At 38.6% G+C, this 26118-nt stretch overlaps 9 protein-coding genes across 9 annotated transcripts; 1 reads left to right on the top strand and 8 right to left on the bottom strand.

Annotated features, from left to right (window-relative positions):
- Positions 1-7: 7 nt before the first annotated feature.
- On the bottom strand, positions 8-1327 carry PHYBLDRAFT_170751 (CCHC-type zinc finger transcription factor; the record flags this gene model as incomplete). Its single annotated transcript, XM_018436420.1, has 1 exon — positions 8-1327. The coding sequence occupies one exon, from the start codon at positions 1325-1327 to the stop codon at positions 8-10; it is 1320 nt and encodes a 439-aa protein (XP_018289426.1).
- A 1879-nt stretch (positions 1328-3206) lies between these two features.
- Positions 3207-3610, top strand: ATP18_2 (ATP synthase subunit J ATP18). The gene is made up of 3 exons (XM_018440122.1): positions 3207-3325; positions 3396-3431; positions 3525-3610. The coding sequence occupies exons 1-3, from the start codon at positions 3211-3213 to the stop codon at positions 3548-3550; spliced, it is 177 nt and encodes a 58-aa protein (XP_018289425.1). The 5' UTR covers positions 3207-3210; the 3' UTR covers positions 3551-3610.
- Positions 3611-3745: 135 nt separating this feature from the next.
- Positions 3746-4771, bottom strand: PHYBLDRAFT_170750 (hypothetical protein; the record flags this gene model as incomplete). The annotated part of the gene is made up of 1 exon (XM_018436419.1): positions 3746-4771. The coding sequence occupies one exon, from the start codon at positions 4769-4771 to the stop codon at positions 3746-3748; it is 1026 nt and encodes a 341-aa protein (XP_018289424.1).
- A 44-nt stretch (positions 4772-4815) lies between these two features.
- Positions 4816-6358, bottom strand: PHYBLDRAFT_134895 (hypothetical protein; the record flags this gene model as incomplete). Its single annotated transcript, XM_018429681.1, has 4 exons — positions 4816-5331; positions 5457-5575; positions 5816-6201; positions 6306-6358. Coding segments are annotated over 4 exons (772 nt in total), but the record flags the coding sequence as incomplete, so codon positions are not given.
- Positions 6359-7621: 1263 nt separating this feature from the next.
- On the bottom strand, positions 7622-10035 carry PHYBLDRAFT_39418 (hypothetical protein; the record flags this gene model as incomplete). Its single annotated transcript, XM_018440123.1, has 5 exons — positions 9872-10035; positions 9615-9764; positions 8243-9518; positions 7874-8085; positions 7622-7768 (listed from the first exon to the last, which is right to left on the bottom strand). The coding sequence occupies exons 1-5, from the start codon at positions 10016-10018 to the stop codon at positions 7622-7624; spliced, it is 1932 nt and encodes a 643-aa protein (XP_018289422.1). The 5' UTR covers positions 10019-10035.
- An 824-nt stretch (positions 10036-10859) lies between these two features.
- On the bottom strand, positions 10860-12274 carry PHYBLDRAFT_114483 (hypothetical protein; the record flags this gene model as incomplete). Its single annotated transcript, XM_018428396.1, has 5 exons — positions 10860-10957; positions 11041-11173; positions 11325-11795; positions 11900-12008; positions 12087-12274. The coding sequence occupies 5 exons, from the start codon at positions 12272-12274 to the stop codon at positions 10860-10862; spliced, it is 999 nt and encodes a 332-aa protein (XP_018289421.1).
- Positions 12275-12756: 482 nt separating this feature from the next.
- On the bottom strand, positions 12757-15312 carry PHYBLDRAFT_114540 (hypothetical protein; the record flags this gene model as incomplete). The annotated part of the gene is made up of 5 exons (XM_018428399.1): positions 12757-12903; positions 13033-13244; positions 13345-14632; positions 14790-14939; positions 15160-15312. 5 exons carry the CDS (start codon positions 15310-15312, stop codon positions 12757-12759), a joined length of 1950 nt encoding a protein of 649 aa, XP_018289420.1.
- Positions 15313-16049: 737 nt separating this feature from the next.
- PHYBLDRAFT_78387 (hypothetical protein) lies at positions 16050-17727 on the bottom strand. The gene is made up of 4 exons (XM_018443361.1): positions 17427-17727; positions 17258-17353; positions 17095-17127; positions 16050-16988 (listed from the first exon to the last, which is right to left on the bottom strand). Exons 1-4 carry the CDS (start codon positions 17605-17607, stop codon positions 16210-16212), a joined length of 1089 nt encoding a protein of 362 aa, XP_018289419.1. The 5' UTR covers positions 17608-17727; the 3' UTR covers positions 16050-16209.
- Positions 17728-22095: 4368 nt separating this feature from the next.
- Positions 22096-25129, bottom strand: PHYBLDRAFT_74915 (hypothetical protein). Its single transcript, XM_018443039.1, has 10 exons — positions 24839-25129; positions 24695-24776; positions 24559-24601; positions 24410-24464; positions 24168-24344; positions 23940-24090; positions 23598-23762; positions 22935-23520; positions 22605-22737; positions 22096-22541 (listed from the first exon to the last, which is right to left on the bottom strand). The coding sequence occupies exons 1-10, from the start codon at positions 24981-24983 to the stop codon at positions 22438-22440; spliced, it is 1641 nt and encodes a 546-aa protein (XP_018289418.1). The 5' UTR covers positions 24984-25129; the 3' UTR covers positions 22096-22437.
- Between the last annotated feature and the right edge of the window lie 989 nt (positions 25130-26118).

Here is a 26118-nt window from a genome sequence, read left to right as displayed (position 1 = left end):
ATTTTAATCATAAAGTAAGAGCTGGATTTGGAGGATCTTGTCCACCGTCATTTTCACCATCCATGGGATCATTTTCCATTTGAGCGAAATACTTGGCGACCTCATCGATGTCATCGTCGCTGTAGTATTCCTCATCGTCGCTTTTCTTCGTCTCTTCGTTACCAAGTTCGCCATCACTGGTCTTAACCAATTGGACGTTGTCATCCATGCCAGTACTAGCCGCTGCTTCTATCAGGAAGTCAGGATGGTTGGCGGGAAGAACACCCGGAATGGCACCCGGGGCCGCGCGTGGTCTAGAAAGGGATTCAGTAGCCAATGGAGGTAGGGGTATGTTCTGCGGGGCGTGCTGTGAGCCGTAGATTGTTTCAGAGGGTAGAAGACCATGATACATCTGAGCGGCTGGGGGTGCAGGGGCATGGGTTGGGGAGCGAGCAGTTTTGCGAGGGCGTTTTGATTCGGCTTCCTCGTTTCGTGGGCATTGATGGGCAAGGTGACCAACCTTACCACAGCGGAAGCAGGTGCGGGTTTCTTTGGGTCGCTTGGTGCAAGCTTCTTTCTCGTGACCCATCTCTTTACAGAAAGTACAATGAGTACCCATACGTGCCCAAGTGGCAAGGAAAGTTGTAGTTTCATTATACTTGATCTCATGTTCCAAGTGACGCATATGAAGATCAGGATTAGGTGGGCGTAGCATATGGATGGTGCCTGTGCCGTCGGGGTAGTTATATTTCAAATTCAAGGATATTTCCTGAACCTGTCCGTATATAGCAAGGCAGCGGCGAAGATTCTCGGCAAGTTCATCAAAATCCGCATATCCGTGAAGAGGAAGTCGAGACACACGTAAGCGCAAGAGCTTAAACGTCGAAGGAATGGCAGGAGAAGCGAAGACAGTACGTCCATTAAAAGGAAAGCCAACTTGGCATGCGCGCGAGCATGCTTCTTGGCCTACTAGATGGAATTCGAAGGAGGTGCGGGAAGTACGAGAGGCATATGTGAGGCCGCGGCCAACACCCAATAGGAAAGCGGTGTTAAGAGCCTCAAAGAACAAAGGACGGAGAGGGTTTCCCTCAGCAGGGACCTCGTAGAAAACAGAAAATGGAGAGGAGCCTTCTTTCCATATGCGTGGAGCGCCATTACCAGCGATGGAGTCGATGATGCGAGATGTACAAGAATTGTCTACAGACTTAACAGCCGCAGCTACGTAAGATGGAGACAATGGTGGTGAGCCAGTTGGTGTAGATGGAGTGTTGAGTGATGGCGTGGGTGAGCCAGGAGGTGGTGAGGGGTCCCTTGGTAGGGGTGGCGGAGTCGTAGCGGGAAGAGCCATGGTTTTACTATCATTTTATTTTGTATGTAATGATTTTGCGTATATATACAGTCACAATCAAAAACGTTTCGACCTCTGAGCCCAAAAAATGCATGAGAAATCATGGCATGTATTCAACATGCAACTGCTCCTCAGTAATAAAAGCTAAAGCATTCAAACTTCAAATAAAAGATTATATATATGTTTATTATTGAAATATAGAAAAAAATAAAAGATCAATATTTTGTATGACCTCCTTTGGCCTCAATTACAGCCTGGCATCGATGCTGCATGCTTCCGGCCAAAGTTGACGAAAGTTCGAGACCTATCCTTCGCCACTCTCGTTGCATTACAACCTTCAGATCTTCAACATTGTTAGTACTGGCCCTCTCGTCACTCATGCGCCTCTCGAGAGCCCACCAGAGATGCTCAATGGGGTTGAGATCCGGGCTTTGAGCGGGCCAGTAGTCAAAACCTCGGATCTCATGGCTATCTTTCCACCACCTCGAGTACGACCCAGTATGACAGCTGGCGTTGTCCTCTTGGAACACGAAGCTTCTGGTTTGTTCCCGCGAAAGATTTTGGAACCAAGGGAGGAAGTTCTGAGCCAAAGTGTTCACGTATTGGTCTTGGTTTACGTTACCATCTAGGAACACCAAAGGGCCAAAACCACCGGCCCAGAAACAGCTCCAGATCATCACACTACCCTTCCCCCACTTGGTTCCTTCGATGATATTTTCTTCCTTGAACCTTTCATCGACTTTCCTGATAGCTCTAGCTCCTCCATCATTACACTCAACTGTGAACCGTGATTCATCTGACCACACTACACCTCTCCACTGGTCATCTGTCCAATTCACATGCTCACGGGCCCATTCCAGCCTTCTTTTCTTGTGGCTTTCGGTTAAAGCTGGCTTGTGAGCTGCGATATATGATCCGAAGCCCAAACGCTTCAGACAACTGATTATTGTCTTTCTGCAGACAAATACCTCCATGTTCTTTAAGGAAGCCCTTAGCCTAGAAAATGAGGCAAAGGGGTCCTTACGAACTATTTGAACAAGGTGTCTTTCTGTCCTCTCGTCAATCTTTCTAGGTCGTCCGGACCCTTTTCTTGGCTCGGGCGATCCTGTCTCGTCCACTCTCTTAATGATGTACTTGACAGTTGACAGACTCATGCCAACCACCAATGAAATCTGGGTCGCCCCGTAATTTGCTAAATGCATGTACATGATGCATCCGTATTTATAGGGATCGGCCTTTTCATATGGTCCGTGGGTGTTTTCTGATGAATTTGCGTTTTGCATGTTGGATTTGATTAATAATATTGGGAGAAAACAATGTTTTTTTTATTTTTTCGATTTTTTTTAGGCATTTTTTGCGGGGGTCGAAACGTTTTTGATTGTGAGTGTATATGATCCTACTAAAATTTTAAACAATATTAATATTAATATCTTTTGTCATGGCCAACCTCATGTAGAATTTAATCATAATCGAAATAAAGCAATTAAATGACTTTTGGTATTTTATAGTCGGTATATACATCTTTAATCCAATGAATTTTTGAGTTCTTCGTTTTTTATGACAACCTTATCAGGAGAGCTATAAAGTCTTTTCTTGTTTTTATGACATTTTATTTTATTTTTCTGTCATAATATTTAAATAAAAATAAAAAATAAAAATATATATCTATAATTTATAACAGATATTAATCTCTTGGGCTCTAAATTGGCTCAAGATTCTTTGCCTGTCTTCTTACCATGGCTTTACAAAAGAAAACGTCACGCCTGGCTCATGACGCCACCTTTCCAGCGGAGCATTAATGAACCATGCGGGACAAGAGCACCCAAAAACTTTATTGTTTATCTATCCTCCCTGGCTTTCTTGCTTTATTACCTTTTGCTATTATGTTCGGTTTACGCAAGTGGTCTACTCCCGTCCTCCGTCCCGCTGGACCTTTCATCGTTGGTGGTGTCGCTGTCTTTTACCTTGTTGCCAAGATGCAAGACGCCATGATCAACTGTGAGTAAACTCAGCATTATCCCTCTCCTAACGCGTTCCTTTGCTTATTTATTTTTTCTTGTTATTATAGCTGACGAATACAAGAACGACCCCAGAAACCCTGCTGGTAAGTACACATTTTGACTGAAATATTCCAATATATATATATATATTATAAATGAAGTTTGGCTCTAATTTTTTTTCTTATTAATTATTATAGTCGCTGCTGGCAAGAAGGACCATTAAGAAGGAGCATATATTCTATCGTTAGATACTCCCTGTAATGGAATAAATATTTCTTTTTTTAAAAAAAAGAGAAAAAGAACACATAAGCAAGCTCGTGTTTCTTCTTTTCTTCTTTTGTCACAAAAAAAAGTATGGGTGTGGTGATTGTGTGTATAGCTTGTATAGTTTGGCTGTGTGTGGGTCTATGTATGTATCCTAGGCTGTTGTCGAAGCATCCCAAAGATGCATTGTATGATCATAGAACGAACACGACGCTACCCAGTCTTTGTGAACGTATGACCAGTCTGCACCATACACCATCGAAGTATGATCAAGGAACGAATTGACAATTTCATGGGTATTTGTGTTAATGACAAAGGCACCAGCGTGCATAGAGGCTGATAGTAATAAATTGGCCTCGGTCGGGTGCCATTTCAGGCGCCAGATACCTCCACCGGGAGTTTGAACAGTCTTGAGTGGCATTCGCATAGATCTAGTGTCCCAGAAGTAGATATTTTCATCGTAACTGCCTGTCACCAGTGTATGTTCTTGAAATGGTGAAGATTGCATGGTGGTGACGCCCATACTGTGTCGTTTGTTGGTGAACTGAGGTGTTTGAGACCGACTGTCCCAGCCTTTAAACAGACCATCGTCTGCACCTGAATAAAGTGTACGGGTATCCCAATAATTAAAGGCTGTAATCCAGGCTTCAAGGTCGTGTGCATGCCACTGATCTGCTACTTTCCACTCTGACTCGGAAGGTACGACTATTGACAGTTCACCATTCGAATGAGATATCGCAATCCGGTGATCGTCCTTGTTAACTCGACTAGCCCAGTCAAGTGAAAGACAGAGTACGTCTGGCTCACTAACTTGACAATGAGCAAGAGATTCCAATTCTCCAGCATCTGTCAAATGATGCAATTGAAGTCCACCAATTGAATCTACTACACCAAGCACCTTGCGATTCTCAACAAGTGCATGACTCCACTTCATGTCGAGAATAGCTGGTCCTTCAATGACCTGTTGTTGTTGCAATCCATTCTTGTTTTTGGGATCGACTGTGAACAAGTAAAGCTTTCCTTTGCGAACCTGAGCGTCGTTCTTTGTTTCGTCTGTAAGCTGATATGTTCCACACGCCAAGTAGTCTGTTGAGTCGACAAGAGGGCAGAATTCAGTACAATCAGCACTGTACCCAGTGTCGAAAGAAGTATGTGATAATGCTTGAAGAGGACTAGCCATTGACAGACGATAAAGTAAACAAAATAGATAGAGACAAAGAGAAAGAGAGGGAGGAGTGGCTTTGTTTTTATTATATATCCATTTTCTTTAAAAAATAAATAAAAATAAAATAATAAAAATAAAATAAAATAAAATAAAAAGAGAAAAGACTCTAAGCTTTAACATTTTTTAGATATAAAAAGTTGGTTTTCATGTAAGAATAGTTCTGCCATTCCATACATTAATAATGATCCTATTGCTGCTTACAAAACAGCATTGTATTGATATCTTCTTTTTCTTCTTCTTCTTCTTCTTTGCTTTGTCATTATAAATATATGTATATATATTTATATATTTATATATTATTTTAGAGGACCTTGGCTTCGTTCTTGAGCTTATCAATCAAATCATCGACGCTGTCAACCTTGCGACCACCAACACGCTTGGCAGGTTCCTCAACCTTGAGGGTCAAAATGCGGGGAGAGATATCAATACCGAGATCTTCAGGGGTCAACTTGACCAAAGGCTTCTTCTTGGCCTTCATGATGTTGGGCAAAGAAGCATAACGGGGCTCGTTAAGACTAATAGTAAGCATAAGAATAAGTATACATACATAAATCCATGCATATATATATCCGCGCGAATTTATACCATTATAATCTTTAACTCTTTAACCTAATATTTAAGCACGAAAAGAAAATCTTACCGCAAGTCAGTGGTGATAACAGCTGGCAACTTGGCCTGGACAGTTTCCAAACCACCATCGATTTCACGTGTGACCTTAAGAGTCTGGCCTTCCAACTCAACCTTGGAAGCAAAGGTGGTCTATTGACAAGTGAAAATAAAATATATATATAAAAAAAAAAGGGGGGGGAGGATTGGAGCAAGAAAGTTAGGCCGTGTTTTACTATGAGCGTGGGAAAAATAACCCATTCTCTTCCTATGCTGTTGTTGTTTTTCTTAAAACTATTCCACACAAAACAATAACAAACTACCCCCATGCAAAGGGTAGATTTGGTTGTGTTTCCCTTTGATCTTATTTTCATCTCCCACAAATGTCTTTACCTGGGGCCAGTTCAACAGACCAGCCAACATCTGACCAGTCTGGCTTGCATCGTCATCAATGGCCTGCTTACCAAGGATGAAAAGATCAGGCTTGTTCTCCTGGGTGGCAGTATAGGCCTGGAGAAGCTTAGCAACGGCCAAAGGCTGGAGGGTGCTGTCGTCCTTAACCTCGACGTGAACAGCACGGTCAGCGCCCATAGCAAGAGCAGTGCGGAGAGTTTCCTGGCTCTTGGTGGTACCGCAAGAGATTGCGACAACCTCAATCTTCTTGTCCTTCTCCTTCATGCGAACGGCCTCCTCAATGGCAATTTCGTCAAATGGGTTCATGCTGTGCTTTACGCTACGGTCGACATCGGTCTTGGCGGGATTGACGCGGACCTTGACAGCTAGAAAAGAACAAAAAGGGGTTATTTCTTGTTTTATTTTATTTTATTTTTCAAAAGCAAGGTTTTTGCTATTTGAAATCATTAAATGGACTTTATATTCCTACCATAGTCAATGACGCGCTTAACGGGGACGTAGATACGGAGAGGGTTAGACATTATAGGGGAGGAAGAGAGAAGAACGAGCTGTTGGAAGACTCAAGAAAGGGGCTGCTTAAAGATGGGCGGGGTTCCTTGGACTGCCCATCCCGGAGGCCGATTGGTGGGAAGGTGACATCACATCCAAGGGTAAAGCCTTGCTCATTTTCACATGGATACAGGCACAGTAGAAAGATCATTGGATTCTGTTCTTGAGAGAACTTGCTCTTTATTCAACCTACGACTGTATTTCTTTCGTATTATGTAAAAGAAAGGAACACAAGATTATGTGATGAAAAACGCGATTTGATTTTTTTTATTGAACGATATTTTCAGAAAATGAAATATAATATATATAATACATATATATATATATATATAATATAATGATAAATGAAGAAGGGAACTATTTCTTAGCCTCAGCCTTTGGAGAGGAACTGGTCTTGGTCTCTTGGCAAGTCACCTTGGCTTCAACCTGAACTGGCTTGGATGTAATGACTGCAGGCTTGCTGTCGGTCTTTACCTCTGTGATAATTGGACCAGATGATGAAGAAGACTGCTTGACAGTAGTGGTAGAAGTTACGGCTGGCTTGGAAGACTCCTTGTAGGTTGTGGTAGTGGTAGTGGTAGTAACACCAGGCTTGGATCCCTCCTTGATGGTAGTGGTAACAACTGCTGGCTTGGAAGCATCCTTACTTGTGGTGGTAGTGGTTGTGGTGGTCACAGCAGGCTTTCCGGACTCCTTGACAGTAGTGGTCACAACAGGCTGGGAAGAAGTTTCCCTGGTGGTTGTGGTTGTCACAATGGGCTGGGAAGAGGACTCCTTGGTTGTGGTTGTGGTTACAATGGGCTGGGAAGCAGTCTTGGTAATAGTGCTTACGACGGGACCAGTAGTTTCCTTGGAGATGGTGGTTGCTACCACGGGAGGGCATCCAGGCTTGGTTGTGGTAGTGGTTGTGGTTGTGGTGACTGTGGTTGAACCATTGGCATCGGTCTTGGTCTCCTTGCTCACAACAACACTCTCAGTAGCACCAGTCTTGGCATCAACAGAAGAAGACTTGTTTACAGAAGTAGATGTGGATACTGGCTTAACGTCTTTAGTGATCTCCTTGGTAATTTCCTTGGTAACTGTCTTGGTTGTTGAGTTAGACACAGCCTTGGGACCGTGTGCTTTTACGATCAAACCTTCAACGATTCTAAAATATTCACACAATGTAAGATAAACGATCAGCCCCAGATAAATAAAGATCCGAAAAAAATAAAATAAAAAAGAGAGGGAGTAAACTTACGAAGGATCAGCCAAGGTGGAAATATCGCCAAGCTGGTCATGCTCGCCATTGACAATCTTGCGCAGAATACGGCGCATAATTTTACCAGAGCGAGTCTTGGGGAGATCAGAAACGACATAGATGCGTTTAGGAGTAGCAAATGGCTAACAATGAAAAGAGTAGGGGCAGAACGTAACCAATATATTTGAGATTAGACTTTGTAAACCTTAAACTAGCTCGTTTTCTTTTTATATATAGGTTTATCTTACCCCGATCACTTTGCGAACCTGAAGAGAAAGTTCTCTCTCAAGTCCTTCTGACACATCGACATTAGGCTTCAATGTAGCAAAGGCGTGGATGCACTGGCCAGTCAGGTCATCTTGACCACCGACAACAGCAGCTTCGGCTACAGACTCATGGTGAATCAATGCAGACTCAATTTCAGCGGTAGACAGGCGGTGACCAGAAACGTTGATCACATCTAAAGAAGATTATTGGCTGTAATTAATAACTTGCGCTTTTCTTCACATTTATGGAAAGTGGAAAGAAAAATCTCATTCCTTTTTCCCGTTCTTTTCCAATCACAAGAATCCCGATAAATTCAATAAAATAAACCCAACAAAAATATAATACTTTACCATCGACACGACCACGAATCCAAATATATCCATTCTTATCACGGCTGGCACCATCGCCTGTGAAGTAGAAGCCCTTGTAGGGGTTGAGGTAGGTGTCGAGGTAGCGGTGGTGGTTGTTGTAGACAGTACGAGCCATCGATGGCCATGGTTGGGAAATGGCCAGCACACCCGTTACGTCGTTGCCCTTGAGCTCTGCACCAGTCTGAGGGTCAAGAATGACTGCCTTGATACCAAAGAATGGGAATGTGGCGGATCCAGGCTTTGTCTTGGTAGCACCTGGCAAAGGACTGATGATAATCGATCCGGTCTCGGTCTGCCAGTAAGTATCCACTACAGCACACTTGCCCTTGCCGACCTGGGTGTTGTACCAATCCCATGCCTCTGGGTTGATGGGCTCACCTACAGAGCCGATAACACGCAAGCTTGAGAGATCACTGTCGGCCAACCATTTGTCACCAAGACGACGAAGGGCACGAATGGCGGTAGGAGCGGTGTAGAACTGGGTAACCTTGTGCTTCTGAACCATCTTCCAGAAACGGGAAGGATCAGGATAAGTAGGAGTAGATTCAAACAAGACGGTTGTGGCACCAAGAGCAAGAGGACCGTAGACAATGTAAGTGTGGCCAGTAATCCATCCGATATCAGCCATGCAGGCGTGGATGTCTCCGGGTTGGTAGTCGAAAATGTACTTGACAGTGGAAGCAGCACCGAGAAGGTATCCAGCTGTGGTGTGGACAACACCCTTTGGCGTGCCGGTTGATCCAGAAGTGTACAGCAAGAACAAGGGGTCTTCGGAGCTCATGGCTGTAACAGGGCAGTAAGGGCGTGCCTTGGCCATCTCATCATGCCACCAAAGATCTCTGTTCTTAGTCCAGGGGACTTCTGATCCGGTTCTGCGGTAGACCAAGACGTGCTCGACAGTGGTGGTGCCTTTGATGGCCTCATCTACGATGCGCTTGGTAGCAATGTTCTTTCCACCACGGCGACCCTCGTCAGCAGTCAAGACAACGCGGGCTCCACAATCGATAACACGGTCACGGAGAGAGTCCGAAGAGAAACCAGCAAAGACAACAGAGTGAACGGCACCGACACGGGCACATGCCAGCATGGCCACAACGGCTTCAGGAACCATGGGCATGTAGATGGCAATATTGTCACCCTTGCGGACATCCATGGACTTTAGGACATTTGCTAATCTGCAAACATCCTGGAGAAGTTCTCTGTAGGTAATTCTGCGAACATTCTCGGGCTCGTCACCTTCATGAATAATGGCAATCTGTAAGTGGAGTCAAGGTTAGAGAAAATCGAATCCGAATATGTTTATTTATTTACTCGCTCATTCAGTTTGGGTATTTTTGCTATCTAAACTTACGTTGTTTGGTGTGGCAAGAGCATGTCTATCAACACAGTTGTAACAGGCATTCAATTCACCTTCAAGGAACCAGGCTACGTCGCCTTCATAGAAGCTTCCGTGCTGTACGGTCTCGAAAGGCTTGGACCAGCTCAAGAGCTCGCGACCCAACTATTTAAAGAAGAAAATATAAGCACTTTATTCTTTTTTTTTCTCTTGTGCGTGATGGGGTTGGATAAAGGTGCTGTTGTTTCGATTTGCTTCGGTTGATTGCATACCTTTCCAAAGAACTCGTTTGTGTTGTTCACGCTTGACTCCCACATAGACTGATATTCAGCCATGCTCTGGACATTAGCCTTGTGTTTTCCGGTGAGGCGCTCGGCCACGGGGTAGATTGGATCCTGAACAGAGTCTGAGATAGTCATTGAGAGAAAAGTATGTGAATGTACGAGTGAAAAGAAAAAGAAAGAATAGATAATGGAGGAGGTATTTATAGGTATGCTTTTATGTAACCCAATTACAGGCACCACGGATTCACACGATTTTTTTTCTTTTTTTTCTTTTTTCTTTCTTTCTCTTACTTTCTCCCTCCTTTTTCTCTTGCTCTATTTTTTTGTGTTACTCCAAAGTTGTGGAGAAATTTGGTGCAAATAGGAGAGAAAAAGTACATTTCTTTGGGCTCACGTAAGCCAAATGTGTTCAGAATCCAAAAAGAATTGAAGATCAAATGGAATTCTTTAATTCTTTTTGGCGGCATTTCTGGTAACAATAGGTCGTGAAGCCATTGGGTGACATTACCATAAGATCTAAAATACACAGACACAGTGAGCTGATGTAAGCGGCCATACAAGTAAAATGGGTCAATGGTTAAACCAAGCCATTTGGTCAATTTTCATAGGACCTCCCACGCCTAGAATTTTTATTTTATTTTTATTTTTACTTTTATTGTATAGGCTGCTCCATATCTCCGCCTCAGCTTCGAGTCAAATGGGTTTCAAACGAACGCTTTGACAAAAAGGTGGGGCAAAAGATCAGAAGCCAATCGTCTCATTACTTCCTCGTTTTCTATCGTTCTTGTCAGCTGGAATAATCGACCAATACAATCAATATTTGGGAGTACAGGTTCCCACATTTGCATGATATCCCCACAGATGGATATGGCAAGAAGTATATGTATAATGAGTTATAACATAACCAACTTATGTAATTCTTATTCTTATTATTATTACTTTTGTTTTATTGTATTTAATTGTAAAAGAAGCCCAATTAGACCAATAAATCGTAACTCCAAACACGAGCTTTACTATCAATAGAAGCAGTGGCAAATAAACGTCTCTTGCCTTGACTGGCAGCAACGGATAGAACTACAAATGAAGTAGTCGAGTGGGTGAGTTACGAAGAAAAGTAAGCCTGAACACAGAGATTGTATCATCTCTGGTTTTCTTACCCGATTGCTTGTGTCCTTGCAGCAAGAATTGATTTTCTCCGGTGTGGGGATCCCAGAACTGAACGTTTCTGTCCTTCGAGCCTGATATAATCCACTCTCCACAGGGAGTTGTAGCCACAGATAATATAAAGTCCTACACAGAGTGGGACAAAGATTACGTTAATAACGGAAAAACGTCTATTTTTGACTCTTGGAACACAACGACCAAAGAAACTCAAACCCAAAAGTTAAGGTGTCCGTGGTGGGGAATTTATTATTATTATTATTATTATTATTATTTTTACCTTATGACCAACAAACTTTTGCTTGCAAGCTTCCTCATCTCCAGATGCCCGGCTTGATCCTAGTTTCCATAGACATGCGGTCTTGTCAATACTACCGCTCACTACGCTGTTGTTGTCTGGCATGAATCCAACCGAGTAAACACTGTTGCCGTGTCCTGAGAATTCCTCAACCAATTCTCCTTTTTGAATGTCCCAAATTCTGATCATACTATCAAGACTTCCGGTGGCAACTAGAAGAGCATCTGGGGAGACAGAGACACTTGTCACACTGGTATTATTTATGTTATCTTCCAAGTCCAAGACCTCTAACTTGTGGAGGCATGTTCCTTCAACCCAATCCCACACACGGGCAGTCTTGTCTCCTGAGCCAGACAGCAATACACGACCATCTTTGCTAAAGTCAAGCGAGTAGATGTCTTGTTCATGTCCAATCAACTCTCGTGTAATGCACTTCTTTGCGATATCCCAGATCTAGACCAGTACACATACACACAAACACAAACACATGATAAACATTAATTATTATGATTATGATTATTTCTTGGTGTGAGGATTCAAAATTAAAATTTACATACACGAATTTTCTGATCTTCAGAACCGGTTGCAATATATCTGCCATCTGGACTAAAGCTAAGTGCACGAATGTACGACTCATTCTCACCAGCATTTTCATCTTGAAGAACCCTAAAAATGTTAGACAATCGATTAGACAGATAAATATATACATTTGTCCCTCCACCAATCAATTTTTGATCAATTTACGCTATTAATGCACCATAGGTAGTATCATAAATCTTTGTCAATTTGTTGCCACCGGTCGCCAAAAAATATCCGTCTGGACTAAACTTGACACTACACACTACACCATCATGATCAAAGGAATGTACAAGGTCAATATTGAGGCGTCTATTTACATCTGGATTGAATCTGTTGGATAATAATAGATACATGCACACAAAAGGTTAGAAGTCAAGCAAGGAGGTATTCTTTCAACCCTACAAAGTTATTTAGAGTACTTGCAATGCAAACCAGTCGTCGCCTTCTATTTTCAATTCAACAGGCTTTCTTTCAGGGCCATTATCGCTAGGTGATCTGGGTGCGTCGGGCGCAGTAGTCGTACCAGACTCGTTTGGGGTGGCTGCATCGTCTTTAGGTGCTACAAAATATTCACAACATATCATATCGTATCATAAACATCAGTTCTTCCGATTAAATCTCTAATGAGTAACTATCTCTTTTTTCTTCTTCTTTCATTGACCCTAAAATGTAAGAGAATGAGTATTACCTTTGTCGCCTTTTGTCTTTTTGTTAATCAAGGCATCCGGGCCAAGAACTTTGAAAATCAGTGTATCAACAACCCTGCTCCACATATACGTATTTTGTACATGGTTTAGTTAAATATATAATAAAATAATAATAATAAATAACCAGCTTACGAAGGATCTGCTAGCGTGGAAATGTCACCAAGGTCGTCATGTTCTTTATTAACGATCTTGCGCAGAATCCGGCGCATAATCTTTCCGGAACGAGTCTTTGGTAGGTCGGAAACAACATAGATACGCTTAGGAGTTGCGAATGGCTAAACGTATAATGACAAAAGAGTTAAGAATAACTCTCTTTCTCTTTAACGAACTTCCTTTTTTGGGGAGAACTCGAGTTACGGTACACTCGAACTCAAACTTAACCTTAAAACTAAATTGGATCTTACCCCGATCACTTTGCGAACCTGAAGAGAAAGTTCTTTCTCAAGTCCTTCTGATATCTCGACGTTGGGCTTCAATGTAGTAAAGGCATGGATACATTGGCCAGTTAGGTCGTCATGGCCACCGACAACAGCAGCTTCAGCTACAGACTCGTGGTGAATCAGTGCAGATTCAATTTCGGAAGTAGACAGGCGATGGCCAGAAACATTGATCACATCTAAAAGAAAAATTGTCAAAGGAGTTGTTTAGTTGATGTCTTCCCTTAATATATATATATACTTGTGTTCTCTACATCTTTTAGTGCTATTATTAATTACCGTCGACACGACCACGAATCCAGATGTATCCATCCTTGTCTCGACTGGCTCCATCACCGGTGAAGTAAAAGCCCTTGTAAGGGTTGAGGTATGTTTCAAGATACCGGTGGTGGTTGTTGTATACAGTACGAGCCATGGATGGCCACGGCTGGGAAATGGCCAGCACACCCGTTACGTCGTTACCCTCTAGCTCAGCACCAGTCTGAGGATCTAGAATCACAGGCTTGATTCCAAAGAAAGGAAGTGTGGCCGATCCAGGTTTAGTGGGCGTAACACCTGGCAAAGGACTGATAATAATCGAGCCCGTCTCAGTCTGCCAGTATGTGTCAACCACAGCACATTCTCCTTTACCAATCTGTGCATTGTACCATTCCCATGCCTCTGGATTGATTGGCTCACCGACAGACCCAATAACTCTCAAGCTCGAAAGATCGATGCCTTCCAACCATTTGTCGCCAAGACGGCGAAGGGCTCGAATGGCGGTAGGAGCGGTGTAGAATTGGGTAACCTTGTGCTTCTCGACCATCTTCCAGAAACGGGAGGGATCAGGATAGGTGGGAGTCGATTCAAACAAGACTGTGGTGGCACCGAGAGCAAGAGGGCCGTAGACAATGTAAGTATGACCAGTAATCCATCCGATGTCGGCCATACAGGCGTGGATGTCACCAGGCTGATAGTCAAACACATATTTTACTGTTGATGCTGCTCCTATAAGGTATCCTGCAGTAGTATGCACAATTCCCTTTGGCGTTCCGGTAGATCCAGAGGTGTACAGCAAGAATAAGGGGTCCTCGGAACTCATGGTCGTTAATGGGCAGTAAGGGCGTGCCTTGGCCATCTCATCATGCCACCAAAGATCTCTATTTTCTGTCCAGGGCACATCTGAGCCTGTTCTGCGGTAAACCAAGACGTGACGGACTGTACTTGTGGTGGTTGTGGTGCCTTTGATGGCCTCATCCACGATCAACTTTGTCGCGATATTCTTTCCACCCCGACGTCCTTCATCAGATGTCAAAACCACATGAGCTCCGCAATCTTCAATACGATCTCTTAGCGAATCTGATGAAAACCCAGCAAATACGACAGAATGGACAGCACCAATACGGGCGCATGCCAGCATGGCTACGACTGCTTCTGGAATCATGGGCATGTAGATTATTACTTTGTCTCCTTTGTGGACATCCATTGACTTGAGTACGTTGGACAATCGACAGACTTCTTGAAGAAGTTCTCCATATGTTATTTTACGAACATTCTCTGGTTCGTCACCTTCGTGAATTATGGCAATCTATAGTAACAAAAAAGCACACACCCCCACACACACACACGAATAATATTCGCCAAATAAAGAAGGACAAATGATGTATATGTATAAATGCATATATTATTATTTTTTGCAAGAACATTGAAAGGTCAAACGGAAGATGACTATTCTAGTATCTTACTTTGTCTGGTGTTTCGAGAGCATATCTGTCAACACAATTATAACACGCATTCAACTCTCCTTCCAGGAACCAGGCAATGTCTCCCTCGTGGAAGCTGCCCTGTTGAACTCTCTCAAAAGGTTTTGTCCAACTCAAGAGTTCACGTGCAAGCTATATTTATATACCCAAAATGCATACATATATATATATATATATATGAGCTGTTAGTAAATTGATATCCACCCAGTGTATATATTGCTGATATTTGTTTCCAGGCTAGCAATTAAAGAGACGCGTCTAGTGTATATTCGTCCTTGTCTTTGACTTTGTCTTCGTATCTGTATCTGTATCTGTATTTGTATTTGTATGTGTTTCTTGTTTTTATTCTTACGTCTCCAAAGAATATGTCGGGAGTGTTAATACTTGACTCCCACATTTCTTCATATTTGACAATGTCTTCAACGTTCGCTTTGTGGTCTCCCAGCATACGTTCGGCAATTGGATAGACTGGATCCACGTCTTCGTTTATAGATGATTTATCCATTTTTCTTTGTTTTGGTTGCAAGAGTAGGTTGACTGCTTTTATATGTGTATTTGTATGTCTATAGAAAAAAAAAAAGATATCTATCTATCTTCTATATTTCTTCTAAAAATAATAATAATAGTCTAAAATGGTATAAGAGTAAAAGAAAGAGAGAGAGAGAGAAAAGAGAGAAAGGAATAGAAAGACAAGATGTGCTTTTATATGTAAATGCAAATCGGTTCATACACCACTTTGGGCCATCGTTCTTTTTTATACTTTCGGGCCTCTTCCAAAAATGACTCTTTTTTTTTTTAGTCTTTTTCTCTCTCTTCTTTATTTCCTTATTAAACACAGACTAAACAGGACACGACATTTATGATGTTCAGCGTAAAAATCATCATTCATTCAAACCTTTATTTGTCGTCTATATGTTCTGTAAGTATAATTATTGTCGCTATATCTTGGAGTCTTGAAATAAAATACAAAAGGTTTAAAATATAATACGAACAAGAGTCTATATATCTATTTAATTATTACATATATAATACTACTACTAATAATAATAATAAAAGATTGACTTTTGTTAGTGGAACCCTGTGTTACTTTTGACTTCTCCGTCTAAAATAATAAAACTATAGCTTACACTTGCTTTTTTCTTCTGTTGATGAAGAGGGGAAATGTGTAGTATTATTACATATTAATTAAAAATACAAATTGTATGTTCATAATCTACATACAATATATTTATATTTATATTTATATATGTAATATTCCGGTGGTTTATTGAATGATTAATATGGTTAAATAATTCAATGGACAATTTGGTATAACAATATTGAATTTATACATATACATGCATATGTGTATGTGTATGTGTGTGTGTGTGTGCTTGTTTGTAGGTGTATTTACTTGATAAAACTAAACTTCTATGGCAGGTAAATTCCCAATAGCATCTCCAATTAAGACCAGCTCTGGTATAGGAATAATCGGTATAGATTCAACTTTGACACCGGTCCAAAATTTGATCTTGAACCCAACCACCCGGCGAATAGGTACAAGGTTGATGGACATTTGTTCTGAATCACTATCTTCATCTCCTTCTCTATTTCCGGTTTCGTTCTCGTCCTTATTCTTTTTCTTATTTTCCCTCACGTAATAGTCATTGCCCTCATATTCGCTTCCGCTCTTGCCATCGTTATACTTGTGTTTGAGCTTAGCCTTGGTCTTAGCCTTGGCCATAGGTTTGGCTATAGGCTTGGCGATAGGCTTGGTATTGGCATTGGCATCGCTGTTACTCGTACTGTTTTCGCCCTGAGATCCTTCTCCAATACGCGCACTTTTTCTTCCTCTCTTTTTTCTCGGGGACGGTTCTTCTTGGGGTTTTTTTGTAGCTTCATTTTGTGCATTAGATTTGTTGGTGTCAATATTGGATATTGGTAATGTGGCTTCACTAATATCTAGATATCTCTTGATTTTTATCTTAACAAATGGTACATATGAAGTAATATCTTCAAGGCTAATAGAAAGGCGCCCTTCGCTATCCGAATCTTCTTGATTGACAAAATTGGGGACTGGTTTGACTAGCTGATCAGAGGTATAGGTAGCTACACCGCGAGGCCCCGTGCACAGGTGACAGTAGCACGGTTCTCCTGTCATATGCTGTGTACGTAACCAATATAAATGGGGAGCAAACTCGTCTAATAAGAATTCAATGAGTTGAGTAAGTTTGTCTTTAATTCAAGCTTTATCACTCCCATTCAATTCTCTAGAGTATTGCGTGTGAGTCTATACGTGTGATCTTACTTGTTGTACTATAATTTTTTCCAGTTGGATGGCCTGCAATAATGATTGTAATAGTAGTATTTTTTTTTAAAGAAAAAGGAAAAATTAGCATTAGATTTAGAATTTTTTTTAAAAAAAAAAGAAATTGTTATTGCATGTAAGAAAGGGTAGTTATCCCGGGTACCTCTAATGTGGTTAAAGGAGCTCTTCAAAGTTTGAGTTCTTGTAGATTTTGCCATAAATTGATAGCCATCGGGGAGCTCGCTGACCCTGAACGTGTCTGTTTTATATGTAGATATGTAGAATATAAAAATTATTATTATCTGTAATTACAACATCAATTTCAATCTTACTTTGATCGAAATCTAGTATGCCATTGTAATCTCTGTAATTATTTAATTGATGTTCAATAGCCTTGATGATATCCTTGTATTCGCTCTTTTCCTTCAATATTGGCTGTAGATTGCGTTTGAATGGGGTAGAAGACCTGATTCCATCTGATGGAAATCTGGAGGCTTTTGATTTAAACCTCATCGTATGGTGTAATGTGTGTAGTGTGCAAATGATTTGGGGGAACAACGACGGCTTTTGATTATTATGGATTATTTATTGGATTGCTTTTTTTTTTACTTTCTTTATATCTTAATATATTTCTCTTTCTGCGTGTAATGTATTTATCATTTTGTTTCTGGTCCTTTTGAAAAGTTAGGAGCGCGCCTTTTCAAATCTAACAACTTGCGTCACAAAAAAAAATATATAGAAAAAAAGTTTGACAATATTTTTTTTAACAAGCATGACAAATCTGTAACAAATTTGCTAAAGAAAACAAGAAAGATAAGGATCTTAATAATACATATTTTATTTTTGATTTTCTTTAAGTGTCAAATACAAGATAAATCAAGACCTTTTCTTCTTCTTTTTGCTGTTGTTTTTGATAATATCACATGCTATATATTCTTGTTTATCAAGGATCTGTATGCAGATATGAATGAAAGGCAAAATCTGGTAGTAATTTAACAATAAATATAGTTTATTGTGAATGTAGAAGTAATATTACTGATTGATTTGTCTAATTTTATTGAAACAAACTTTAGTAATTTGACATAGATAGATACATGCAAATGTATACAAAAATTTATACAAAAATGTATAGTACTTGAAGGCTTTTAAGAGAATATATAATAATATACTATTTGTGTTTGTGTTTGTGTTTGTGATTCCCTCCCTTTTTTTTGTGTTTTTTTTTAAGGTTTATTACACACAAGACAAAAAAAGACTTACTTTTTGTTTATGTGATATAGTGCAGCATATATTGTGCCGTGATTGGCTAAAATGTGAGTTCTCGAAAAGCGCATATAGATCTAAAAAAAGAAAGTAAGACTTCCTTTTTTGCACCGGAGGTTTATTTATTTTAATTATAAGTGTTCGGGAATTAAACGTTATTCTTGGGGGGGGGACTGATTTCCTTTGTTTGGATTATGTAGTACAAAACCAACCAACCAACCAAAAAAAAAATAGCCGTCATTTGTTTCGGTTTTCCAGTGTACAATTCAGTGCTTCATTTCTCTCTCTCCTCTCTCTATCTCTCTTTTTTATACTTCTTCTTTCCATTACAAGAACAAGTATATATTGGGTTTTACAATACAAAATATATAGCTGCCAAAGCCAAAAGAGACCTCTTCTGACTTCATTGTTCTTTGATGATAAATGCACGTAAACCCATTAGATAGAATAAATAGAATCAATTCTTGGTCACCGTATCCTGGGCTCATTACACTACATTATTGAGCACTTACATATATTAATGTATGTGTGTGTATTATTTGTCCAACAAGTGCAGCCCATTTTTTAATTTTTATTTATTTTTTATTAATTTTTGGTGCTGAAAAGACCAAGACCGCCAAGCAAAAAGGTTCTGTGAGATCATCGTATACATATATTACTTTGGAACTGCCACGTATACTTTTTATTTTTATTGATTTTATTGGTTTTATTGATTTTTGGCCAATCAAGACAGGCAGAATCTTATCCTCAATTTTTTTTTAATTTTTTTTTTTTGCTTAACATTAAAATCCCGGTAAACTTTATCTCGGCTGGTAAAAAAAAATTGTAAACTGCCAAAAAGGTCTCGCCGTCAAAGGCTTTTCTAAATAAATAAATAAATAAATTATGGTATTATATATTTTATTGGGGGGTGTTGGAGAAAGGGGAGGGTGAAGAAGTGGAAGAAGAAGAAGAAGAAAAAGATGAGGAGGATGGAAATGGTTTCCTGGTTTTCTCTGACACAAAGATATCACCAAGCTTATAATATATGCATCATAATCATTTATTTTCTATTTTATTCTATAAATGTTCTAAGCTTTATGGCTAACAAAGAAAAAAAAACGCGCATATAAAAAATAAATCTTTCTTAAAAAGGGTGTTGAATGTTTAAAGAAAGACGGACTCACACACGAGGATTGTCTTGATGGACACGACCATAACCATGGTGATTTATTTAACAAGAGATGAAAAAAAAAAGGGCCTTTATTCCATGGTTTCTATGGCAACACAAATGCCCATTAATTAATTTATCCATTCACTTGTTTTTTTTTTAAAAAAAAAAAGATAGTATAGTATAGTATAATACAACACTATATTATATTATATTTCAGCCACTCTTTACAAATGTCCGTTCAACGATTGTGCTTTTCTTTGGTTGGTATTATTTTTTTGATAAGAATGTCAAGTTGAAGAACAGGTCTTTTCTTCTTTTTTGCCCTTATTCTTTCTATCTCTGCTTTTCCAACCAATTTGAATCAAAATAAAATCAGATTGCAACTCTTTTATATATATACATATACGTGTGTGTTTTATTACAGTTTTATCTGTCAGCCACAGAGTATTCTATAGACAAGCCTTTATCACACGTTTTTATATGGATTTCAATACCTAATGAGCACCAAGGTATGTTTAAGCAAAACCATAAGGTTATATAGATATTGAAACCAAGGACTCATTAATATCCTGTATTTCCTAGTTTTCTCGCGTGCTCCCACCTGGTGCCATAAATGTTTTTTTTTTTATATGGGAAGAATTGGAAATGCCATCGATAATTCCACTAAATAATGCAGTGGTTTGTCTTGAATAGACTTCTTTAATGTTAGTCGCAAAAAACCAAACTGTCTTGATAGATTGGTATGTTCGACTGTTTTTGTAAAGTATTTGATTGATTGTGATTACATGCAAAGAAATAAGAAAGACTGTTTGGACGTGTGTGTGGGTGTGGCGTGTCTTTTATATATATTATATAATTCAGAGTGCTCCTCTTTAAGATTTATTATAGTGACACATCAACCTAAAAACGTGCAAATGTGTAAATGATTACTTGATGTATAAATCGGTGTCGGTATATAGTTTTTCTCTTGTATGTGTATAACAGTGTTTCTTTATTTTATCTTTTTCTGACAGCAAGAGATCCATATTGATGTGCCCTGTCCGACTATACAAGACAAAAGTTTTCATGTGCATTTTCTCTTTTTGAATCATTAAGAAGAGCTATTCATACAGCTTGTGGCTTTGTCTATCTCTCTTTTCTTCTTCGTTTGCATTCTATCGTATTTTATTATACCATCTAACAGTCAATTTATATTGGTCTTCCTGACTAGAACAGATCGTGATCATTAAATATATTATCTATGTTGGTTTGGGGTTTCCATCGAATGGCAGTTGACAAGTCTACACTACAGTTCAATATTTCTATCTTTCTGGTTATTTCTTTTTCCTGATTGAGATATCTTGTGTTGATCACCGCTCTTTATTCACCAGCCTCCTTTTTTTTTCAATTACATTTATTTAATTACTGCTTGTATCAAATCAGATTTTATCATAAAGCTTTACTTTTTTATTTTTATATACTCTACCACTACTCACTGATTTAAACCAAATATATACATATCGAGAATTTACATATTCATATTTCTTTCTTTCTTTGTGATGCGTTTCTATGACCACCCCTTTGTTCTTGTTGTACCAAGCCAATGATAAAATATTAAGAAAACAATATGTTGCACATCTTTTACTTATTTGCCCTCCAATAAGAATTTAGAGGAACCAAGAATAAATAAAAATAAAAATAAAAATAAAAATAAAAAATAGATGGATTTTATGTAGTCCAGGGTCTAGGATACCGTTTTTATATTTTTCGATTCTGTCCATCTTTTGCCCATATAAATAACGAGGGAAATCTGTTTACCTGCTACAGTTTGTCACACACCCTTTCCATTCCACCCCTTTATTACTCTCCCCCCCAAAAAAAAAGAACCATAATCAAAAGAACAAACTTTATTTTGGGTAATTCACAGCTGCTCAGACCATTCGGGTTTCCCATTGAGCCGCAGTATTTAATAGCAAATAGCTAAATATAAGATCTATCTAATACATTCACTTACTATCTGGCTTTCCATTTTTTTTCTTCCTGTCTCTTCTTCTTGTCTCATAAGCTTTGTACTTATTATTAATGTTGTTGTTTTTTTTTGGTGGTAGTGGTAGTGGTAGTGGCTATTTACTCTGAGTCTATTTTATTTAGGTTTGTTTTGTGTACAGCATGTTTCACACTATGAGTAATATATTAATACACATTTACAAATATAAGCATATATACATATATATACATATACATATTGGTATTTGTTACTGTTAGAAATATTTACAGTATAAACAAGCTATAGTTAATGGTAAGTATAGTGATGATAATGCTTATTATACCATGCCATACCATACCATGCCATATTATAAGGTAAGGTAAGGTAAGGTAAGGTAATGTAATGTAATGTATACATATAGGAGTCTCAATAGACACTTACACACACATAAACACAAACAATCTAGAAAAGGCATTGTCTACTAAAGAATAAAATTAGGTAAACGTAACACAACCATTACACAAGAAATACACACAGAACATGTATATATACATATTATAAATCTGCAATACTTTCGCACAATCGAATCGAACCGAATCGAACCAAATTGAACCAAATTGACTTTGTATCAACAGACAGACAAGCAGTATTATTATTGTTATTGTTAGTGAGCGGGTGTTATTATGAAAATGTGAAAGCAAGTCAGGACTCTTTCTATGTATAAATGCATAGACATACATATATGCTCACTAAATTCTTTCTCTCTTCCTTTATAGTTATTCGATTTTTAGTTTAAAAATGTTATTATTTGCTTGTTTGTTAAATTGATTGATTGATTGATTGGTTGGTTGAATTTTTTTTTGAAAAAAAAAAAGAAGAAGAAGAGAGAGAGAGAGAGAGAGAGAGATATACGATGTTGTGAAAAATAAAAGAAGAAAGAAGAAGAAATAAGAATAATAAATCAAGACTGGTTCAATGGCTCATAACTCCAAATCCTTGCTCTGTTATCACCAGATCCGGTAGCGAACATTGGTCTTCTTCCGGGGCTGGTGGCCACAGAAATGACTATAAAGGTTGAATAAATGAGTATATGGAATAATATATATTATACATAAAAAAAAAGCTTACCAGAGTTCTTGTGGCCTTGGAGCATAAACTGGGTCTGACCAGTCCGTGGATCCCAAAATTGAACACCTCTATCCTTTGAGCCTGATACGATCCATTTACCATCAGGGGTTGTAGCAACAGACAATACAAAGTCCTAATAAAACATAAATAAATAACAAGTATTTAAATTAAATAAAGTCAAAATAAATTAAATTAAATTAAATTAAATTAAATTAAAGAATAATATTAATATTAAAGTAATATCAAATATCAAATATCAAATAGCAGCAATATGATATACAGCCAAGCTATACACATTTAAAAGCTAATCATATATATATATTTATTTACCTTGTGTCCTGAAAAGACTTGCTTGCATGCATTCTTGCCACGGTCACCACCGAATGCCTGGTTTGTACCCAATTGCCACATACGCAGGGTCTTGTCAAGACTGCCACTCACCAGGGTTTTACCATCGGGCATAAAGGCTACCGAGTAAACACTGTCTTTGTGACCGTCCAGACGCTCAAGCATCTGGCCAGTAGCAACATCCCAAATTCTGACCACCTTGTCCAGACTTCCAGCAGCCACCAGACGACCATCAGGAGAGACGGCAACACTAGTCACACCGGGATCCTTTTGGTCAAGGTCTTTGATCTGCAGAGTGTGCAAGCATCTGCCCTCAATCCAGTCCCATATCCGGGCAGTTCTGTCGCCTGAGCCAGATACCAGAATGCGACCGTCGCGACTGAATTCAAGAGAATAGATGTCTTGCTCATGGCCAGGCAAGATGCTCTGAATGCGGCGTTTTGCGATATCCCAGATACGAATCTGTTTGTCCTCGGCACCAGTGGCGAGGTATTTGCCATCGGGACTAAAACTGACAGATCTGATGTAGAGATCACCATCTCTACCAGTAGTCTCATCCTGCAAAACACTAAAAGAAGAAGAAGAAGAAGAAATATTAAAAATTTAAATTTAAATTTACGTACTAATGAAAGATGGAATATTTACGCGATTCTGGCAGAGTTTGTAGTGTCATAGATGTATGTGACTTGGTTGCAACCTGTTGCTAAGAAACGACCATCTGCACTGAACTTTACGCAGCAAACGACGCTACCGTGTTCAAAGCTGTGTAAAAGATCGACCTTGAGGAATCTCTGGGCATTTGGATTGAACCTGTTGTTTGTTTGTTTTTTTTTTTTAAAAAAAAAGTTATTCTTGGTTAGTCTTTATTTGTTTGATTTTAATTTTCTCTATGTTATGTTATTCTGCTTTTTTATCTCTTTCTCTCTTGTTTAAAGATTCAAGATCCAATAATGCTATCTATCATATTATGATTCCTGTCTTCCTTACAATGCAAACCAATCCTGGCCTTCTACTCTCATGTTTGGTGGCACACTTTCGGGGTCAATATCACCCAAGGCTCCAGGTACGGCTGGTACGATTGCTGTGGTTGATGGTACGCCAGACTTGACTGGGGGTGGGGCGCTACGACCTGGGGTAACTTTATAGATATATATATTGTTTTGTAAATAAATAAAGTTTTGATGATCTCTATTGTTTTCTTGGTTTTGTTCTTACGTTGAGGGCCGGGGGGTGGTGGTTGGGCGCTGGTGGGTAGAGGGGTGCTGCCGTTCATGTAAGCAGGGTTTGTGACTGGGTGAGGTGATCCAGTGTGGGGACCAGTTGGTGGAGAAGGTCCAGGATAAGCTGAGTGATGAACAGGCGGTTTTGAGTCCAACATTGGTGGAGGATAACCTGATATTGTTATTATTTGTTTAATATTATTGGCCATTAGTTGTATTATCAAATGATATCTTTACCACTGTAGGATTGTGCACTGCTGGTTACTGGTGCACCATGAGGAGAGGAATGAATCTATATAGACACACACACACACACATCATAAAGACGATTTATAACCAAAATAACGATAATAATAATAATAATAATAATGATAGTGATGACTTACTTGTTCCAGTTGTTGACGTAGGCGCCCAATCTCTTCTTCATATCTAGAAAAGCATATAATAAAAGGGTTATTATCTTTTGTTGCTTTCATCTATCATCTTGGCTGGAATCCTATAGAGCAAATACAGATTACTTGCTGTTTTTTGATGATCTGCTGGGTTCTCTCTAGATCAATGAGGTTCTGCTGAAAGGCCGACATCTCTTGAATCTGGTTATTCACTATAGATGAATGATGAATAAAAGATCCAATATAGGTGAATGTGTCTATCTGATGGTCTTACTTTTGTGTTCAAAGTCGTCTCTTTGGGCCTTGACGGTGACGACATCTTGGGTCAATTGGTCAAACTCGGCTTTGACGGCATCCAGTAGTTCGATGAGACGGCCTTGGGTTGGCGGTACCATTGGTCGATGATTGTAGACCGACATTTATTATTATTTTTATTTTTTTTTTAAAAAAATATATAAAAAAATATTTATTTATTTTTTTTTCGTGTACAAGATGTATGTATATTATGTATGTGTTGTATGTATATTATGTGTGTGTGTGTGTGTGTGTGTGTGTGTGTATTTTGTGTGTGCTTGTAAGAAAAAATAAATAAATAAATAAATAAAAATATTATTTTATATATAATTAATTGTTGTAAGCCTATATTTTTTTTTCTTTTAAAATTATCTATATAAATAAAATAAAATAAAAAAGAAAAAAAAAAAAAAGGGAAAGAGAGAAAAAAGAAAAAAAAAATTAAATTGAGATTAAGAAATTATAGAAATAATAAAAAAAAAAAAAAAGGGGGGGAGAGAAAGAGAGAAGGAGTAGGAAGAATAGTGAAGTGTATTAAAGAGAGAGAGGAGAGGAGGAGTAAAGTAAAACCAAAAAAAAAAAAAAAAAAAAAGAGTATGGAAAAGAACAGACTACAGATTACGATAACTGATTTATAATACATAATATACATACAATTTTTTTTTTATTTTCATGACTGATTTCAGTGATCACCATTTTTAGATTGCGGGACATTAAACTTTAAGGTGCAAATCACGTGATATTCTGTACATCATTACACATATATGTATATAACACAATTTTTTTTTTTTAATATTTATTTATACATACTATTATAAAAATATAATAGTCAATTTTATTTTTAAAAGTCAATTTTAGAAACACACACATACACACAAAAAAAATAAAAAGCAACTCCTCGAAAAGTTGCTTTTAGTAGAGTGTGATACTAATAATCCATATTAAGATATATTGGGGGGGGGATGTGTAAAAATTGCCAAATAAATAAATAATTTTTTATTTTATTTTTTACTACTGCCCAGATCCCTTTTTCTTTTCAATAATCATGATAGATACATTTCATTTGTACGTATAATATTCACAGTGGGATTCTATACACTCAAATCTCCTCTTCTTTTTTCCTCTTGTATATTTTTATATAGCAGAATTTAGCATATGTTGCACTATTGACAATGTACAGTCTGAAATAATAATAATAATATAAAATTATCATCAAGCAGTGTATCGTGTATCTTCAATGGCATCTACTTGATGAACCTT

Source organism: Phycomyces blakesleeanus (genome assembly GCF_001638985.1).
Source record: "Phycomyces blakesleeanus NRRL 1555(-) unplaced genomic scaffold PHYBLscaffold_16, whole genome shotgun sequence".
Lineage (NCBI taxonomy): Eukaryota > Fungi > Mucoromycota > Mucoromycetes > Mucorales > Phycomycetaceae > Phycomyces > Phycomyces blakesleeanus.
The sequence above is the reverse complement of the archived record's forward strand: the minus strand, read 5'-3'. Positions and strand labels throughout refer to the sequence as shown.

Bases quoted from the DNA above. Each gene is read 5' to 3' on its own strand.
- ATP18_2 (XM_018440122.1), top strand. From the start codon at position 3,211: ATGTTCGGTTTACGCAAGTGGTCTACTCCCGTCCTCCGTCCCGCTGGA. The intron at 3,326-3,395 runs GTGAGTAAACTC...TTGTTATTATAG, and splicing joins GCAAGACGCCATGATCAACT to CTGACGAATACAAGAACGAC. The intron at 3,432-3,524 runs GTAAGTACACAT...TAATTATTATAG, and splicing joins CGACCCCAGAAACCCTGCTG to TCGCTGCTGGCAAGAAGGAC.
- PHYBLDRAFT_78387 (XM_018443361.1), bottom strand. From the start codon at position 17,607: ATGAGGTTTAAATCAAAAGCCTCCAGATTTCCATCAGATGGAATCAGG. The intron at 17,354-17,426 runs GTAAGATTGAAA...CATATAAAACAG, and splicing joins CATACTAGATTTCGATCAAA to ACACGTTCAGGGTCAGCGAG. The intron at 17,128-17,257 runs GTACCCGGGATA...TCATTATTGCAG, and splicing joins CTCCTTTAACCACATTAGAG to GCCATCCAACTGGAAAAAAT.
- PHYBLDRAFT_74915 (XM_018443039.1), bottom strand. From the start codon at position 24,983: ATGTCGGTCTACAATCATCGACCAATGGTACCGCCAACCCAAGGCCGT. The intron at 24,091-24,167 runs GTAAGAACAAAA...ATATCTATAAAG, and splicing joins ACCACCCCCCGGCCCTCAAC to TTACCCCAGGTCGTAGCGCC. The intron at 22,738-22,934 runs GTAAATAAATAT...ATGTTTTATTAG, and splicing joins AAGTCTTTTCAGGACACAAG to GACTTTGTATTGTCTGTTGC.